The sequence below is a fragment of the Tympanuchus pallidicinctus genome, unplaced genomic scaffold (assembly GCF_026119805.1).
Source record: "Tympanuchus pallidicinctus isolate F22 unplaced genomic scaffold, pur_lepc_1.0 scaffold10, whole genome shotgun sequence".
NCBI classification, from domain to species: domain Eukaryota; kingdom Metazoa; phylum Chordata; class Aves; order Galliformes; family Phasianidae; genus Tympanuchus; species Tympanuchus pallidicinctus.
In genome coordinates, this window is record NW_026294619.1 from 5,546,189 (window position 1) to 5,564,080 (window position 17,892).

At 46.2% G+C, this 17,892-nt stretch overlaps 1 protein-coding gene, 10 non-coding genes and 1 pseudogene across 11 annotated transcripts; 7 read left to right on the plus strand and 5 right to left on the minus strand.

Moving 5' to 3' along the window:
- Positions 1 to 80: 80 nt before the first annotated feature.
- On the plus strand, positions 81 to 163 carry TRNAL-CAG (transfer RNA leucine (anticodon CAG)). The gene has a single exon. It is a non-coding gene; the product is annotated as a tRNA-Leu (tRNA).
- A 351-nt stretch (positions 164 to 514) lies between these two features.
- Positions 515 to 588, plus strand: TRNAI-AAU (transfer RNA isoleucine (anticodon AAU)). Its single transcript has one exon. It is a non-coding gene; the product is annotated as a tRNA-Ile (tRNA).
- Positions 589 to 808: 220 nt separating this feature from the next.
- TRNAT-AGU (transfer RNA threonine (anticodon AGU)) lies at positions 809 to 882 on the minus strand. Its single transcript has one exon. It is a non-coding gene; the product is annotated as a tRNA-Thr (tRNA).
- Positions 883 to 1,149: 267 nt separating this feature from the next.
- Positions 1,150 to 1,231, minus strand: TRNAS-AGA (transfer RNA serine (anticodon AGA)). Its single transcript has one exon. It is a non-coding gene; the product is annotated as a tRNA-Ser (tRNA).
- A 207-nt stretch (positions 1,232 to 1,438) lies between these two features.
- Positions 1,439 to 1,512, plus strand: TRNAI-AAU (transfer RNA isoleucine (anticodon AAU)). Its single transcript has one exon. It is a non-coding gene; the product is annotated as a tRNA-Ile (tRNA).
- Positions 1,513 to 1,722: 210 nt separating this feature from the next.
- TRNAH-GUG (transfer RNA histidin (anticodon GUG)) lies at positions 1,723 to 1,794 on the minus strand. The gene has a single exon. It is a non-coding gene; the product is annotated as a tRNA-His (tRNA).
- A 113-nt stretch (positions 1,795 to 1,907) lies between these two features.
- Positions 1,908 to 1,979, minus strand: TRNAD-GUC (transfer RNA aspartic acid (anticodon GUC)). The gene has a single exon. It is a non-coding gene; the product is annotated as a tRNA-Asp (tRNA).
- A 1,152-nt stretch (positions 1,980 to 3,131) lies between these two features.
- Positions 3,132 to 3,203, plus strand: TRNAD-GUC (transfer RNA aspartic acid (anticodon GUC)). The gene has a single exon. It is a non-coding gene; the product is annotated as a tRNA-Asp (tRNA).
- Positions 3,204 to 3,383: 180 nt separating this feature from the next.
- TRNAI-AAU (transfer RNA isoleucine (anticodon AAU)) lies at positions 3,384 to 3,457 on the plus strand. Its single transcript has one exon. It is a non-coding gene; the product is annotated as a tRNA-Ile (tRNA).
- Positions 3,458 to 3,779: 322 nt separating this feature from the next.
- TRNAD-GUC (transfer RNA aspartic acid (anticodon GUC)) lies at positions 3,780 to 3,851 on the plus strand. The gene has a single exon. It is a non-coding gene; the product is annotated as a tRNA-Asp (tRNA).
- Positions 3,852 to 4,490: 639 nt separating this feature from the next.
- Positions 4,491 to 11,531, minus strand: CPOX (coproporphyrinogen oxidase). The gene is made up of 7 exons (XM_052665362.1): positions 11,123 to 11,531; positions 10,897 to 11,043; positions 10,286 to 10,396; positions 9,834 to 9,975; positions 7,372 to 7,590; positions 5,953 to 6,057; positions 4,491 to 5,020 (listed from the first exon to the last, which is right to left on the minus strand). The coding sequence occupies exons 1-7, from the start codon at positions 11,529 to 11,531 to the stop codon at positions 4,933 to 4,935; spliced, it is 1,221 nt and encodes a 406-aa protein (XP_052521322.1). The 3' UTR covers positions 4,491 to 4,932.
- Positions 11,532 to 16,208: 4,677 nt separating this feature from the next.
- Positions 16,209 to 17,093, plus strand: LOC128072159 (inhibitor of growth protein 3-like; annotated as a pseudogene).
- The last annotated feature ends 799 nt before the right edge of the window (positions 17,094 to 17,892 follow it).

Consider the following 17,892-nt stretch of genomic DNA (forward strand, 5'->3'; position numbering starts at 1 on the left):
ATTCTGCCTTCACAATGATTATCCATGCGCTGGGCGCAGCGTGGGGCCGAGGTGGGCCGGTTGGGGGCCAGCATCAGGGTGTCAGGATGGCCGAGCGGTCTAAGGCGCTGCGTTCAGGTCGCAGTCTCCCCTGGAGGCGTGGGTTCGAATCCCACTCCTGACAATAGTTTTCGCTTTTTATTTTTCCTTTTTTTCCTTGCTTTGCGGCCTTTCGGTTGTGGGGCCTCAAGTCTGCGCCGGTACGGAGGACGAGCAGAAGGCAGAGGAGGGCGGGGAGGGCACTTGCCAAACCGGGGGGCCAAGGGCGGGGGGCTGCGGAGAGAAGCGACTATTTTGCAGCGCAGCTAGCGAGCAGAGCAGGGAGGAGGCTTTGCCGAGGAAATGCGTTATGCCTGCGCTTTTGTTCCTGTCATGGGCAAAGTGCTGCTTGCAAGACTGTGTCGGTGGTCAGGGAGACACCAGCACCTGATGGGGGAAGCGGGATCAGAGGTGGTGCAGAAAGCCTTAACAAGGGGGCCGGTTAGCTCAGTTGGTTAGAGCGTGGTGCTAATAACGCCAAGGTCGCGGGTTCGATCCCCGTACGGGCCAGTTTCACTTTTGGAACCCTGTCCGAGCCTTTTTTTTTCATTAACAGAAGCCAAAACATTGGAACGGTAATGGAAGGTGAGGGTGCGATTTGAGGAACACCCCCAGGGCGAGGGCAGGGCAGGCACCTCAGCCGCTCTGCGAGAAGCACGAGCGGTGCCTGTGAGCTGTTTTCCCTGCTGCACTCGTTCAACTCTTGGGTGACAAAAGTCGCTGCCCTCACAGGCACCGCTGGGATTCGAACCCAGGATCTCCTGTTTACTAGACAGGCGCTTTAACCAGCTAAGCCACGGCGCCGAGAAGGCCGCAGTTTTACGGTCCGCGCCCCGCCCAAATGGGCCGCGGTGTGGGGTGGGGGAGGGGTTCGCGGGAGCGTCGCGACGAAAAGCGAGGTATGGCGCTGAGAAGCTTTCCCTGCTCTGAGCCGTGGGTGGGCCGTCCGGAACTCTCCCACTTCGGGCAGAAAACGTTTGTAGGAGAGCTGCGGAAAAGAAAAATAAATTAAAAAATACCCAGCGGTGCGGGAGGGAAGGCGGTGCCTCCGGTTGGAAAAAGTAATGGCTCCGTAGTCGGCAGGATTCGAACCTGCGCGGGGGGACCCCAATGGATTTCTAGTCCATCGCCTTAACCACTCGGCCACGACTACTGCACGATGCGCCATTTTGGCCTCCCGCTATGCAGCGCGGCTCCGCGCCGTGCCGCCGTTACCCTTCGGAGCCTCCACCCATTCCCTGATGCCACCGGGGCCTCAGGAGGCCCCGAGCCGCAGGCAACGCGCCGGAGCACGCGGCGTCTGGGCCACACACGCCGTGCGAGGCCGCCGCTTGGAGGCGCGGAGCGCGACCGTTCAGCGGGCCGGTTAGCTCAGTTGGTTAGAGCGTGGTGCTAATAACGCCAAGGTCGCGGGTTCGATCCCCGTACGGGCCATTACCTTTTCCGTTTTATTTTCTTTTTTTCCTTCCAGCTCTCGCGTTTCCTGCCAGAAATCACCACCCTGGGCGCTTCCGGCCTATGGCTCGCCAGCTGCGCCCCGTCCAGCTAGTCGAACGGACCCTGCGATCTCAGTACCTCGTCCTACCGCTGGCTGGGCAGTAAAATACTTACAAATACAAAAAAAAAAAATAAATAAAAATATCCTGCCGTGACTCGGATTCGAACCGAGGTTGCTGCGGCCACAACGCAGAGTACTGACCACTATACGATCACGGCCGCTTTGTGCCCGGCGCCACCGCCACACACCGTGTGGCGCTGTGCCGCCATCTGCTCCAGCGCAGCCGCTGGCGGGACGCGCTGTGCGCCGAAGGGCGGCAAAACATATGTGTCTCCCCGTCGGGGAATCGAACCCCGGTCTCCCGCGTGACAGGCGGGGATACTCACCACTATACTAACGAGGAGGGATCTAAGTGCTGGTTCTCCTCTCTGGCTGCCGTGAAGGCGCAGACAGGAGGTGCGGCAGCTGCATTGCCGAGCTGCCGTTTGGCAGCCCGTGAGATGTCTGATTGTGACGTGCGCCTTCCTGGGCTGCTGGAGCTGTCGGAACTCTGGAACCTACTGCCTTTCCCCACCAGTATTTCATGGCCAAAACCCTTCCATGTGACCCTGATCGTCTGGTAAAACCTGCGGGTTAATAACCTCACTGAAAGACCAATGTAAGATCTGCTGCTTCTCCCAGTCTTGAGTGTTCCAGTCAGGATTGTGCAGCGTGTCCCTCCCCGTTTTCTCTGTGATCCTAATGTCAGCCCAGTCCTAACCCAAGCAGATTATATATGAAAATTATGGGGCATACAGCAGGCCCGCAGTGCCCTGTGACAGCCCTATAGCAATAGGACAATGGGGAATGGTCTTAAAGTGAGACAAGGGAGGTTTAGGTTAGATATTAGGAGGAAGTTTTTCACACAGAGGTGGTGACGCACTGAACAGGTTGCCCAAGGAGGCTGTGGATGCCCCATCCCTGGAGGCATTCAAGGCCAGGCTGGATGTGGCTCTGGGCAGCCTGGGCTGCTGGTTGGCGACCCTGCACATAGAAGGGGGTTGAAACCAGATGATCATTGTGGTCCTTTTCAACCCAGGACATTCTATGATTCTGTGATTCCTCATGGCAGTTGTTCGGTTTTGAGCGAGCAGCTGTGCTCTCATGACACAGTTGTATGCTTTCTCTGTACAGCTGCCATCTTCATTTTGTGTTATTTACATTATCACTTTTAATGTTAGGTGATACTGGTTGGAAAGAAGATAGGTGAGGGACCCACTCACGCTGCCAGCTGATGAAGCTAAGGGCTGGAGTTTAGTGGCATCATCCTTCACAACTACTTTTCCACAGGATGGAAGGGATTACAACTTATTTCCTGTCTGTTTTCCTAGAGCTTTGGTTTTACACGCAGTCTATCTGGCTTTCCAGCTGGGAGGGATTCTGGTTTCCCGTGGAGACCGGCACAAAGAAAGTGGCAATTTGTGTACCCACAGGTTAGCAGAATCTCCTCACACACCAGGGCGCTTTCGCGGGCTTTTTTTGGCGGGCTGGCCAGGCGTCATTGTGCGTGCCCAGTTCCTCGTTAGTATAGTGGTGAGTATCCCCGCCTGTCACGCGGGAGACCGGGGTTCGATTCCCCGACGGGGAGGTGGATCTGCATTTTGGCGCTGCGCTGTAGCGCCGCACGAATAATCGTGGAGGGACTATGCTGCTGTGCCGCGCGTAGCTGCGAGAGGTGAAAATCAGATTTTTTGGTATTTTGCATACCTCCAACGTGGCATTGGAAAAACCGGTGAGGTCTGGACGCAATAAAATGGCAACGCAGCGTGGCCGGTTAGCTCAGTTGGTTAGAGCGTGGTGCTAATAACGCCAAGGTCGCGGGTTCGATCCCCGTACGGGCCAGCTACATTTTGATACTGAGGATGGTTTTGTTGGTTTTCATTGATTACTGAGGAAAGGCTGCAACACTCGTGAACGCGTTCCGCTACGGAGAAGTTTTGTGTGCTCTCCGCGTTAGGTGTTTCTTTGCAGAAGGGAGAGAAAAAGCAGTGGGTCTGGGTCGGACCTCCGGCTGTCAGTGAGAATGGCTGCCAGTCTCGCAGCGCCGGGATAGCAGCTGGGGCAGTTCAGCGTCAATACTACAACGGAATCCATTGTGCTAACTCACGGCTGGGAAGCACTGACGTCATAGGATGTGGCGGAGGGAAATTTTCATAGCAACTGCTCCTCGTTAGTATAGTGGTGAGTATCCCCGCCTGTCACGCGGGAGACCGGGGTTCGATTCCCCGACGGGGAGATAAAAATGGATTTTCTCTTCAGCAGAGCCCGTTTTTGCTTTTCCCTTCTTGGAAGGAATCATTAAGGTTGGAAAAGACCACTAAGGTAACTCTGTACAATTGTCAATCCATCACTGCCATCCCTCAGTGCCACAACTGCACAGTTGTGAGCAAAGCACAGAACCTAGCCTTTGGTCTTGGTACAGCATATAAAACTGCCCTCAGCACCTCTGTCCAGCCTATCCTGATCCACGTGGAACCTTCCTCCTCTCAGGCAGTGACACGTCCTCCCACTTGGCATTATCTGCAATTTACTGAGGGTGCACTCAGTCCAAGTTCACACTGCAGGCAGAAAGGGCAATCAGAGCAGCCAGGAAGTCTGTGCAGGAAGCCCAGCGCCACACCGAGCAGCTTCCTGCCCAACCCAGTCCTTCCTGATAAGGAATGGGCAGAGAGGAAGTGCTGGTGTGGTTGATAGCAGGTGAGAGAGAACTAGTGAGAGCAGCACTCAAGAGCTTCTCTTTAAAGCACACAGCCAACTCTTGCACCCAGCAGGCACCACTGGGACCCTAACCCAGTTTCCAGTGTTCTCCACCTCCAGATGAAACATGGTGCTGTCTTTTTCACAGGCTCATGAACATGAATTCAAAGACTTAAAATCATACCAAATATTCACTTTATTCTTAAAAATATTTCTAGAATTTCCCAACATTGTTCTCGAGTAAGCAGTGCCATCTAGGCACAGATAGTGCTTTAATTCCACTGGGGGAATGCTTCACAGTAGTTTAACATTTTGCAATCACACACAAATCAGTTGAGGAAGTTCATAAGCATGCACACTAGCCCTGGGAGGGTATCACCAGTCCTTCACAAGGCAACATCAACAAAGGATGACAACATCAGCTGATCACTCTTAAAGAAAGAGGTCACATATTTGCAAGTTAAAACAAGACTACAGCATCATCATTAAGGCACCAGGTAAGAGTAGAAATAGCTATACTAAGACGCCGTGCAACAGCAGTTCAGAGGAGCTGGCTTGTAGGCTTTCCTCTTCTTCTGTAATGGCTCAGTATAAGCAATCCACCTTCTTCACAATCCACATCAGTGCACCCAGTCTTTGGGATTGCGGAGAACCTCTAGAATTTCAGCTTCCTTTGAGCTCTCTGGAGGTGTATTCATGTATTCCCACCTGCAGAGAAAGGGGAAACGCATTCAGACTGCCCTGCTGCCTGCAGTTGCCTCTCCTAAGGATGCAAAGCTACAGGCCAAATAACTAAACATCGCTAGGTGCAATTTGGCATTGTTCTAAAATAGTGCACAGAGAGGAAATGCCCACATTGAGAGACTGAGTTAACTTTTACTGCCCAGGTAAGATTGTGGTGTATTAACTGTTCTATGAAAAAGCCATCTCAAAACTAGCAAGCAGCATATGAAGATTAATAATAATGAACAAAAACATCCTTATGCCACTGTATGAGCCAGCAGCACACCTGCATCTCGGATATACAGCTTCTGTTGTCTGATCCTTATCCCCAGCTCGGAAAGGACAAAGAAGACTGGCTAGAGAAAAGTAGCAAATGTGACAAAAAGTATGGAACACCTATCATATAAAGTGCCCTTTAAAAAAGGGCGCTTATCAGCTCAGAAGGTAGATAAGTAACAACAGAAGTCTATGAAATAAGAGCTGTTACAGAGAAAACAAGAAGAAAATCTGAAGAGTCAAACAATCATTGGCTGCAAGTAGAAAACAGGCACTTTTTCAAACAACACACAATTTCAGTGTAAAACTCCTTGCCACAGACTTGTCAAGAGTGCCAGAAGTTCACGTGCTTTTCAAAGAGCTACTACAAAAACACCCAGAGAGGAAGCAGGAGAAATCTATCAAGTAAGATAGATGCACTAAGTAAGCATTAAAAAAAGTAACTAAACCATATATTACTGGTGAATGAGTGAGCGTAGCAGAACAGACAAGGACCCACATATATTTAACCACTTCTTGTATCAGGCATGAACCAACCAGTGTTAAGAGACTAGACACCAAAACAGACCATTGATTTAATCCTATAAAGTGTTTTAGTAAGAAGAGTGCTTACCTGTAACTCCATACAACTATTCCCTTACCTTGCAGTCAGTGGCAGAGACATAAGAATGCTCTCAATTCTTGATCCTGGTGTTAACAGGCCAAATTTTGTACCTCTGTCATAAACCAAGTTGAACTCCACATACCTACGGGGAGCGAAGATGCAGCAAAAGAACAATTATTATCAGAAGTGGATTTTGCTTTCTTCAGATAGCAGACATCAAACAAAAACAGGTTTTCAACCATACTGAGTGTCAGAATGAACCCCACTTTGAAGCCAATTGTTCAGCATACAAACAGAGCAGTGACAATTCTGCAGGGTTTACCTCAACAACCAGTATGGAGGTATTAGTACTTAAGAGACAAATGGAAAGAGAGGGACCCTTACTATCTGCAGAAATAGAGAGCTTTGACTAGCCCAATAATCTGCAGGCTGGTTCAGTGCAATAAGCAGGCTGAGCTAGTCCTGGATGCAGCTTGAAGCAGCTACTTCCCCTTATAATCTTACCAGGTTTGCCAAATTTCATTCACAGAATGGATCCTGAAAGCCCAATGCCCCAAGAAACAGTTCTACCAAATTAAGCAGATGGCTTACTTGGGGGTTACTGCTGTAAGCCCGTAATTGAAACTGGAATGTTTATGCCATCTTCATGCCACTTTTACAGGTTTCTTTGCAGAAAAAGCAGCAAGCAAATAGTTCCTATTTTTGCACAGAGCACATATATGATTTCTCCATATGCTCAGATAGAACAGAAACAAGAGTATTGACTGATAAGCTTTTGTAGCATTAATGGTCCTTCATCGTAATATACATCCTCAAAAGTCTTTTAAGTTCCAGTGACTTTTTGCTTTGACAGAAAAACAAAACCCCTCTTTGTTCCTTTGCAAGGAGTTCATGGCATACTCATTTCAGTGAAAAAAAAATATCAGACTAAGTATGTATGTAAGTACCTGAAAGTACTGTTGGGTACAGTAATTTGGTGCCTTCCTGGGGCTTAGCTCCATTACTGAATAGTAAGCATGACTCCCTTACCCTTATGCCCCTCATGTGACAGGGCATATCACTGGTCTGCCAAAGGTGGGATTCAGGACACTGTGCACATGTGCACCCCTTTGCTTGTTACTAAATGCAGCAGCTTTTCTTGTTTTATAAAGGAATCTGAGAGAAACAGCAGCACTTTGTATGAGTTACTTATGCTGTTACAACATGGGAGAGCAAGAGGTACAGACGAGGTTGTGCTAGTACCTTTTCTAGCATCTCCCCAGCAAGCTAGCATTGAACATCAAGAATTGTTCTGTACACAGAAACGCTGCAACTCTGAAGTGAACTTGCCCCATGCCATGACAGGATATAAAATGCACTTCAGTTCATAAGCCCTGTGACCATGGAGAACTAGCTCATTTTATTCTAACCAGTCTCATCCACCTCCCATGTATTCTTTTGCTCCTTTGATACTCACCGTCCTCTCCGAAGCTGCTGCCACAGTTTCTCCTCTGGTGTGTAGGAGTCATGGCAGTGCTTCTTTACAATGGGAACATAAGAAGGCACTACAGCTTTGGCACAGCTCTGTACAAACTGGAATACTTCCTCCTTGGAAGGAGAGTCCATGTCATCAAAGAATATGCCTCCAATCCCTCTTCGCTCATCACGGTGCTTGATGTAGAAGTAGTCATCACACCTAGATGGCGCAGCAGACAGTTATTAATAGGACCCACGAAAAAAAACCCTTATCTGCTACCTGGCACAGGACAGCATAGCGAAATAGTGATGGGAAGTCAGTTCTTACAGTGCCACGTGCCTTACTGTTGCACTGACTGTTACAAGCAGTACTGTACAGCCCCATGCAGAACGCAGTCACTGAAAGCTCTGATTAAATGGGCATCGCAAAGCTGTGGCCACTGAACGTATAACAGTCAGTGACCATGGAAACGTTTTCATGTGTAGTCCTCTAACAGTCATCTAATCCATATTCTCTACCTATGAGGAGGAGCTCACCCTAACAGATCTTTCTAGATTTCATTCCCTGAAATATATACAGATCCCAGACTATTTGTACTACTTTCAGACAAATGTGAAATGAACCAGTAAGCTTAAAAATAATCTCTTTATTCTTTTTGCTATTACTGTGAGAAAATTGACTTCCTGCATTAAAATTAAAAAATAAAAATAATTTAAAAAAAAATCAGCAAACCCAAGACTGGATAAAAAGGCCACTGTCAATAACAGGGAAGGAAAAAAAAAAAAGTGAGGCAGTCTTCCTTGAAAAAAAACTTTATAACAGTTTAAGTTTGGAAGATGGAGTCATTCTAGGACTGGCTATTTGCAGCTCACTGTCAAGTTTATGAATATGTGCAGCTTATCCTATAACGAGGAGAAAATTAATCCATTTTGCATTCATTGGGAGCGTATAGGTATGCAATTACTGTAAGTCAGCTGATTCACTGTATCCACATCCAACTTGCTTAGGCAACTGTGTCCTGCAAGTCTTCACCTAGGGGCAGAAATGGAAGGGAAGCAGAACCCAACAACAAGAAGGAAATCCTGTCTTCCTTTAGGACTAGCACACCATACATGTGTCCATCCACAGTTACTGTAAACAAGCAGTATAATTGGCACAGCCATAGAGGAAGGGAAATAGATAACCTATTTTTTTTTTTCATTCACTGAGATGATCAGCTTTTTTATTTTATAGCAGCAGGAAGAGTTTGGAAAAAAAGGCTGCTTTAAAGCTGGATCAGGAAGGCAAAGTGGCAAACGTAACAAGACCTTTTCTGGTTGAGAAAAGATGGAAAAAAGGCAATACAAATTAGTAGAAGCACAGAGGAGATTCACAATCCTCCAGCAATGAGAACAACATGCCCCTACACAGCTGCTGCTTACAACAAATGCTCATGCTGGGATTGGGAAAACCGCCTTTGTCCACTGGACACAATGGACAAATGTCCTCCTTTGAGCTGCCCCTCAGACTAAGAACAGACATCCATCTCTCTGTTCTCCAGCTGCTGCTGTTGCTTGCCTCCTTATCCTGCAAACAACATGACCATTAGGGTAGGCATTCTGAACCAGCACACAAAAAATCCATCAGACAGTCTGTAATCTTAAAATGTTAAGGTGTGCTCCTGGACTAAGTGGTTCACACCCAAACTACAACACCCACGTTATCTCCAGTCCTCAGGCAAGACCTCGTAGGTGACAAAAGGCTAACCGTCCTGTCTGGATACCACAGGTTGCAGCAGATAGGATTATCAGAGACAGAGCAGCAAGCACCCACTGAACAGCAGGGAAGGATCCTGTCAACTACATCTCTCAGCTCAAGAAGAATATTCAAAGTTCACATCTTTAGAGCATACACTGTTGAACACTATGTGAACGTAACACTGGGAACAAAACTAAGCACCAAAATCATGAAGCTTCTACATTAAGGAGAAGCTCCTTTAACAACACTGCAAAAAAAAAAAAAAAAAAAGGAAGAAAGAAGGATAATGAAAGACATGATGAATGAAGAATAACTTCAGTGGAATTTAGACATGCACATTTACCATGAGTTCACTGTAAGCAGAAAAAGTGCAAGTCCAAAGTCCACAGGCCTCTGAGGCAAAAATCTCATCCTAGTTTGACACCAGAGGATAAAAAGAACATTTAAGATGCCTAATGAGGTCTGTGGCTTACAAAATCTGTAGTCAGCTTATTTTTTTATTCAGTTTACAGATCTCAGCTTCAGCTCTCTCAGGCTTCTGTAAATAAGAGACTGCTTCAAACTACGTTTTGTCCCAGAGTACGTATCCGCTGATTTTCACTAGGATCTGCTGACACCAGAAAGCAGAAGAGAACCTACTGTTCTTAGAATACACTTAATTGGCAATTTCTAACGCTGCTTTTTGCTCTCACAAAATTTGGAATCTAAGTACATCTCTCACATACCATTTCTTATACTTGGGATACAGCTTCAGATCATGCTTGTCACAAACTTCTTTCAGAGTCTTGTGGAAATGTACAGCATCTTCTTCATTCAAGTAAGTCGGAGTGAGGTCCGTTCCACCACCAAACCACCACTGTTTAGTTCCTATAGGAGAAAAGCAAGCAACAACATCAAAAAAAAAAAACCCAACAAAGAAACACAAACCAAAAAGCCCACCTTCCAAACAGAAATACATTGCTAGTGCTTCACCAAGAACAACTATTTGTACAATACAAAATAAATCATTATTCCTTTCTTCTATTAAACTCTAGGAAGCGGTGCTACTCAACAGGCTCTTGCCGCAGCTGGGAAAAAAAGTCCTCTGGTTCTTAACCTGTTAGCCTAGCCATGTCGTCACAATTCCTTCATACAGAGTGGTACACATCAAGTGTATTGCACTGACTTTAGTTCTTACCGTCAGCTTCCTCAATTTCAAAGTATCTGTAGTTGAAGTGCATGGTTGGAACATGAGGATTCTTTGGATGAATAACGGAGCTTACACCCATGGCACAGAAAGGCAGTTTTCCTGGATAAAAAGATGCACAGAAAGAAAATCTAGAGTTTTTCAAATAACTTCATTTATTACCTTTCAAGGAACATTGCTATCTATCTTAGTTTTCAAGCTGTCATTCGGCTACACGCAAATTTCACAATAATAACTACTCTGTGTGAAATTTGCTTCTCATCCACGTATTTTTTTATGTGCCTCATTAAAAGCCTTTTTCTACATTTGTCTTAAAAATGCAAAAAAGGGATAATTACAGAATTGTTAACGTTGGAAAAGCCCTCTCACATCACCTAGTCCAACTGTCAACCCGTGCCCACTAAAACATCTCTCAGTGCCGCATCTACACGGCTCTTGAACACCTCCAGGGACGTCACTCCACCATCTCCGTGGGCAACCTGTGTCAGTGCCTTATCACTCTTTCTGAGAAGACCTTTCTCCTAACATCCAGCCTGAATCTCCTCTGAAATAATATATCGGAGCACCCTTCTTCCCTCCCTCCCCCCTCGCGGTCCCCTTACCATCCTCGGTGGCCTTCAGGGCCTTCCCCCTACTCCTCATCTGCCGCGCCGCCTCCTCGGACAGCTGTCCGAACACCACCGACACGTTCACGCCCGCCTTCTCGAAGACCTCTCCGTCCTGTAGCACGCAGCTGATGCCTCCTCCGCCTGCCAACGCCGCACCGGGTCACCGAGGGCCGGGAGCCCCCCGCGCCCCCGCCGCCCCCGGCCGCCCCGTGCCCCGCACCTTCCTTCCTCTCCCAGGTGTCCACGGCGAAAGAGGCGCCGGGGTCCAGCGCCGCCAGAGCGCGGCACACCTCGGCCTGAGTCTCCATGATGAGCAGTTCCATGCGGCTCCCCAGCTCCCGCCGCCGCCGCCGCAGCTCCCGCAGCCCGCTCACCGGCGGCGCCATGAATCGCCGTCGCACCTCCTCCTGCTCCTCCTCCTCCTCCTCGGCCGCCGCCATGGAGGCCCGCCGCCGCCACAGCCCTAGCCCCAGCCCGCCCAGCGCCCCCGCCGCCGCCACAGCCCAGCGCCGCCCGCCTCGGACCGCGGGGACCCCCGGCGGCGCGGAGCCCAGCCAGCGGCGGGACGCGGCGCACAGGGCGGGCGGGGCGCGGGCGGCCCCGCGGAGCAGCTGCGCGGCTGCCGCCATGACGGGCACCAGCGGCGCTCTGCCACTGACAGCGGTGGGGCGGGATCCCAGCAGAAAGGGCAGGGCGGGGCGGAGCAGATAGAGCTCAATAACGTCCTCTTTTTTTCTTCTTTCCTTTTTTTTTTTAATACGACCCCCAAAGCACAACCGTTTTCTTGTTTCTTCTGTGTCTTATTTCACTCGTTAGAATTCTTTATAGGACGAGAGGTGATTCCTCTCGTGCTGGGGAAGACATGAGGAAACGTTTATTTTCAGACAAACAGGGCACAGCACAGGGAGGTGGTGGAGTCCCTCCCCCCGTCCCTGGAGGTGTTCAAGAGCCGTGTAGATGCGGCACTGTGAGACTCGGTTAGTGGGCATGGTGGGGATAGGCCGACAGCTGGAATAGTGATCTGAGAGATCTTTTCCAACCTTAATGATTCAAAGTTCTGTGAGGTCAAATTGCGATGTCTACGTTTCTAGTCATGCGCGGCAGTCGGCATGGCATGAAGGCAGGAGCCAACTTGTCTCTCACGTAAAACATTTCTCTGTGGTAGGATCGTCACCACGGCTGCAGAACATCTGTGGTGTGAGTCAAGACTTTAGCAGGTTCAGGCATGGAGAAGATGTGTCTGTGTGCTGCATAGCTGCTTTTCATGCTCACTGCTGGTCTTGTAAATGCCTGGCCAACTTGTGGAAAAGTTGCTTAGAGCGGTCAGAATGCTTCCCAGAGATCTCAAAGGATATGTGCTTACACTTTCCTTTCAATCACTGAAGCTGAAGTACCGTTTTGTTGATTATTATTATTTTTTTCTTCTACAAGAGCCATTCTGAAAGTATTGCCTCCTCTTTCATTATGTCAGCCCATGCTGTCAGGGGCAGATGGTGGTATGGCAGCAGAGGTTGAACCTTCCCACCAATGTTCCTTTACATGTTTTTGCTGTGCGACAGATGGCAGCAGAGGGGCAGTCTGACAGAATGACATCTGACATAGGAGTGCAGATGAAGCAAGGGAATGGAATTGAATTCCTCCACCTAGAAAAAAAGCCCCCAATGACCTTCAGTGACCATCACTGGTATTTGATGAACATTTTTGGAGATAAAACAATGAATGTGAGCACAGTGAGGCAGTGGGCAGTACGTTCCAGCACTGGTGACAGCAACAGTGGTCACCTCCACAAGTGGAGATTTTGACAAATGCTGCATTCTTGTTCACTGCTGGTGAAAATGCACAGCTAATCGTAGTGCCAGTGTTGAAAAACACTGTTTTCTACCCAAGAATTTTCTCTGTCAAATACTGTTATTGTGCTCCTTGTATCTGTTGTAGTTTCCATGGAAATAAATAGGAGATACTGTTTTCAGTGTGTCCCGCATAATAAGAATGATAAGAGGTATGGTTATCATAGAGCCAGATGTGGAAAGGCTATAAGTAGCACCAATTTACAGTTCCAGGTTTGATTTTCATTCATTCATTCATTCATTCATTCATTCATTTTTTTGCTAGTATCGGCACTGTGTCTATTAAACTGATTTTCTCTTTTTCTCAGCTGCTCTGAAATGAGCTACGTCAACCATGAGACAGTACAATGGACAGCCACAATGACCAAAGGCTGTAGCAAACAAGTAAAGCCACAGTTTTCCTCAAACCAACATGTAAGTGACAACTGTGGGTACTGTGTTGAGCTGAGCTGTGAGAGTTTTCTTTCAAATCAAGAAGCAGATTTAATAATATTTTTTAAATTATGCATATTATTGACAGAGGGCCCGCATCAGAATCATCCTGAGACAAGTAACAGCCGTGTTGAAGGCCTGATCTGTAAGATGTGTATGATAGCATGTGACAATTTCTGGTAACACTGAGTTACTGTTATTTAAGGAATGTTTTACACCAGTAGTATCCAAGAGATCACCCTTGCCTTTGTGATGTCCCTAACATGAATTGGGGCTTCATTATCTGCTTCTCTTCATTGTCTGAATTTGGGTTTGAATAAGGGTATAAAGTGATAACATTCACTCAAAGGCTTAGGCCATTTTTAATTTGATTCTGTTCTTTGGCAGCAGAGGATGCTGTGAAGCTGCTGAAGCTCTGCAAGTAAGAAGGAAAAGAGACCTCTGGATTCAAATATTTTCTGCCACCAGCTGTGGAGGACAGGATCCTTTCAAGATTCCAGAATGAACCAGGAGACATGAACCAGTAGCAGCAGGAGTGAAGGAAGCGCACTTTGCAGTAGAGATCTGAGGCTGAGGGAGGACACTATGACCTCATGGGCTGTGGTAAGATTGCTTAGTTCAGACACACGAAGCAGCTCTTTGCACCATTCTTTATCCATAGAGGGCTGTGATACCTCACTTTCTTCTTGAATTATTTTCAGTGGATTTACTTAAACATTTTTATGATCACCAGTGTGCGTAATGTCCACTTCATGCTGTGGTTAAGTTCTGTTCTTTTAGTGGGATTCTTAAACATGACTATATTAGAAAAAAAGAAAAGAAAAGAAAAAAAGAATGCTGATGCCAAAATAAAAGAAGTATAAAATGCATTCATGCTTATGAGAATTTCACTGATGTTTGTATTGGAAGTTGAGTACAAACTTTGATACCATATGGTAACTCAGGCTGGGCAGGGCCACTTGATGTTTCTAGTCCAGCCGCAAGGGCTCATGGCTCCCTATCTGGATGAGACTGCTCAGAGCCTTTCTGCTCAGCTGCTTTTGTGTGCGAGTTTCCTGTTGTGCCTGGGCTCCTGTCCCAGCACTGCAATGACATTATGAGGAGTATTTTTTTTTTCTTACATCTAGCAAGAATTTCTATTGCTGTTACCACATTGTGGTCAGCATTCACTTGCTGCTGAACCTTGAAAGCATGACGTTTTTACTGAGTAGGATTTTTCAGGCTGGTTGCTGGAGCTTGATTAGGCTGCAATTTCTGGTGAAAGTGAGGGGGAGTGACAGACTGAAAATGGGTCGCTTCCCCTATTTGCCAAATCCTCTCATCCTTAGCAGTCTGTGAGGTCCTCCTTTGTGAGGTCCTCCTTTGTGAGGTCCTCCTTTGTGAGGTCCTTTGCTGTAACAGCAGGTTGAGGTTGAAACTTCAAGCAAATCCCATGCGCTTTCCTTTTGCAGAAGTGAGAAAGATGCAAGAATGGTTATTTATGACCTTGTTTGTATATGTACAACCAAACTGCGCTGGCCAGTAAAGAAAATATTGTTTATTTTTCATCATTTGAATTAATGTTCCTCATCACATTATTTTGTCTTACCTCACTTTACGGTACCGAGAAGGGTAGTATATATTGCACATATGTAAGAGGTTCAACAACTACAGTGATAGGACCCTAGGAAAGTACATTTATATCTATGTTTATATCTTACATTTTTATCTGTGCTTTCAGTGTGCATTTGGTAAATGCAGATAAGGTCACCAGCTGAAGAACACTGAGAAACAGTGAGCAAAAAGATACTGTCAGATTTATAGTTCACCAGTTATTATTTAGTTACTAGAGTGTGGACAAAACCTTACATTGCTGAATGAATTAGCTCTGCATCTGCTGAAGTACTTTTAGTAAGATAGTAATGTAACAGAGCTATAACAGAGACAGTGTCACAGGAGTTCCCATCTGCTTTGTCTCTGTAAGGAGAAAACATGCCAGAGCCAACAGGAGCTTCTGCTCCTCCTGAAGTCACAGGAGAGTCTATGATTAGTAACATTACCCCCCAAGTCTGGAAAATGGGGAAGAATAAGTGTGCTGAAAGGCTGCCAGAAGAGGAGTGCTTGGTGCCTATTTCTGGAGATGAATTATAAAAGGAAAAGGCAAGAGGAAGGAGAGTGTTGCAGATGCTAAAATTGATCTCTGTGGCTGCAGTAACACCAGAAGCTTGAGTTAAGATTGCGGAAGTGTTATCTTCTTGTGCGTCCAAAACATTTCCCAGCACAAGGCATGGTGGCAGGATGAAAGCTATGTCAAAGCTATGTCATAGTTCATGTCTAATTAACTGGACTAAATCATATGCAGACCGGTAACTTCCAATAATTGATGACATTCCTTTTGTACAGTTTATTGCAGTGTTCAAGGTTTTGCATCAGCCTTTCACAGTTTGCATTTACTGATGATATTAACAGACCTCTCTTCTAAATGCTCATTCAAGGTCCCTTCATTTTCTACGGCTAGAAGATCATCTCCCCAGCAATTCAGAGGATCTTTAAAGGGTCTTTAAAGTAGAACTTTAAAATTCAGCTCCTCTTGGTATCATTGATGTTTCCTCTCTCTTGAATATCTAAAAACACAGTGAGGTTCTTCTCCACGCTATCAGGACTTCCTCAGGTGTCTCTTCACCAGAAGACGGACAGTTCTCGTCTGATAATTGTTTTATGGTGATCACTGTCACCACATGCAAAATATACCTCAGGAACACATTGCTCACCCTTGAGTCTGAGCCTTCCATTCTGGAAGGGATGAGCTGCTGTTAGTGAGAAGCCCAGCCACTGCCATGCTGTATCTGGACACGATCAAGCAGCAGCCCATAAGTCTTCATGAGAGGTTCACTGAAATGCACAGGATGAATCTGCATGTGCAGAATGCAATGGATCAGCTTGAACAGAAGATAAATGATTTTTTAATGAACATAAAGAAAAACAAACCTGAATAGAGGGAAGAACAAACAACGTCAATCAAAAACAATTATTATAAGGCTTTGGAAGATGCAGATGAAAAAGTACAGCTGGCTAATTAAATTTATGATATGGTAGACCATCATGTGAGAAAACTTGACAAGGAATTTGCTAAATTTGGAGTGGATCTTGAAGCAGACAATGCTGGAATCACAGAGATATTGAAGAGACACTTGGAATTGGATACATTGCGTACAATACAAACTCTTCTCAACTACTGGGATTGTATAGCTTGGGCTCATTACCTTAAGGGCTTGGGGTCAATTACCATGGCAGCAGCTCTAGCAGTGCAAGTCACAGTGCAAATGAAGGAAGGAAGAAGAACATCTGGTCTAAAAGTCAGCTATTTAGGAACAATGATCTCCAGCTTGGAAGAAAATTTTCATTATCTAGAGGTTTGACTGGATAATCATTATCAGCTCTGGAATTTACGTGAATGCAAACATTAAATTCATCAAAGAAAGATTACAAAATAGAAGAAAAAGCAAAAGTAACAAATCCGAAAGTCAGCAGTCATCATCATCTTCCTCTTCTTCATTTCTGTTGTTGTATTCTTCATCTGCACTGGCACAAGAACTTTCCCAGCAAACTGCAGTAATCCAGAGTCTGATTCTCATAGATGGGTTGACTAGACCTATGATCCAAATGAGCCACGCTACCTCACTTGTAATCAGGTATCCTATTTTGGAATTGTCCCGTTATGGATGTGCTGGACTGATAGAAGCACCAGAAGGGAAATGGTACCTCTCAGAGTGCACAGCTGCAATGAAGAGAAAGTGCAGTGGACACAAATGTATTCATCTGGAAAAAAAATTGCATACTAAAGATTTTACAGTGGACTTAAGTGTGGGGAAGAATCCCTACCACACTTCTTTGCAACCATTTAAAAAAGGCATAGCAGTCATAAGATCTTGAACTATTGGTTTTGCTGTTTGTGTTTTAATTTTGTACATAAACTGTGCATATACATCCATGTGCTACTGGTTCTATTCCAGTGAGCCTTGTGTTATTCCAGTTGCCAACACACACAGACATTTGTACTATCCAAACCTTTTTATCTAAGGAATGGGAATTCTACAATCATTCAGTCTTTTAAAAAGGGGAATGGCATAAAACTAGAAGATGGTAAATTTAGGTTAGGTGTTAAAAAGAAATTCTTTACTTAGAGAGTGGAGAGGAACAAACAATGCTTTGTTCTTGTGTACTTTTGAGCATGGTTTGTGAAAGAGCACCTTAAAAGGCCAATCAACATGTGTCTGTTTTCAGTCTTACCAAAGAGGAATCACCACCTGCTGAATCACAGCTTTCACTTCCTTTGTTGCTAGAGCTTTTTAATTTTTTCTCTTTTGTTAGTCTAGCTCTGTGGACTTGGCATTATGACCAACAGCAAGAAAGTCAAGCCAGAGATGAAGCGGGGGAGTGTAGAGGCAGGTCTATGGGCAGGGACTTTGTGGACTGAGTGTGAAGAAGTGCAGGAGCCTCCCCTGTAGATTAATGTAAGTGTTGTACTTTGCAGGACAGTGGACAGCAAAGGACAGAATAGAAGCTTCTGGTGACTTTGTTTGGAGACCAGTAACGTTTTAAAAGTTAGTTTTCCCAAGTGGGCTGAACTCTGGGGGAACTCTGCCAGGTATGGCTTGGCTTGCATGAACTGAAGTGGATTTGTGGAGCAGGCTAGCGTGCTGAAATCCATTACCATTTGCTGTACTAGTGT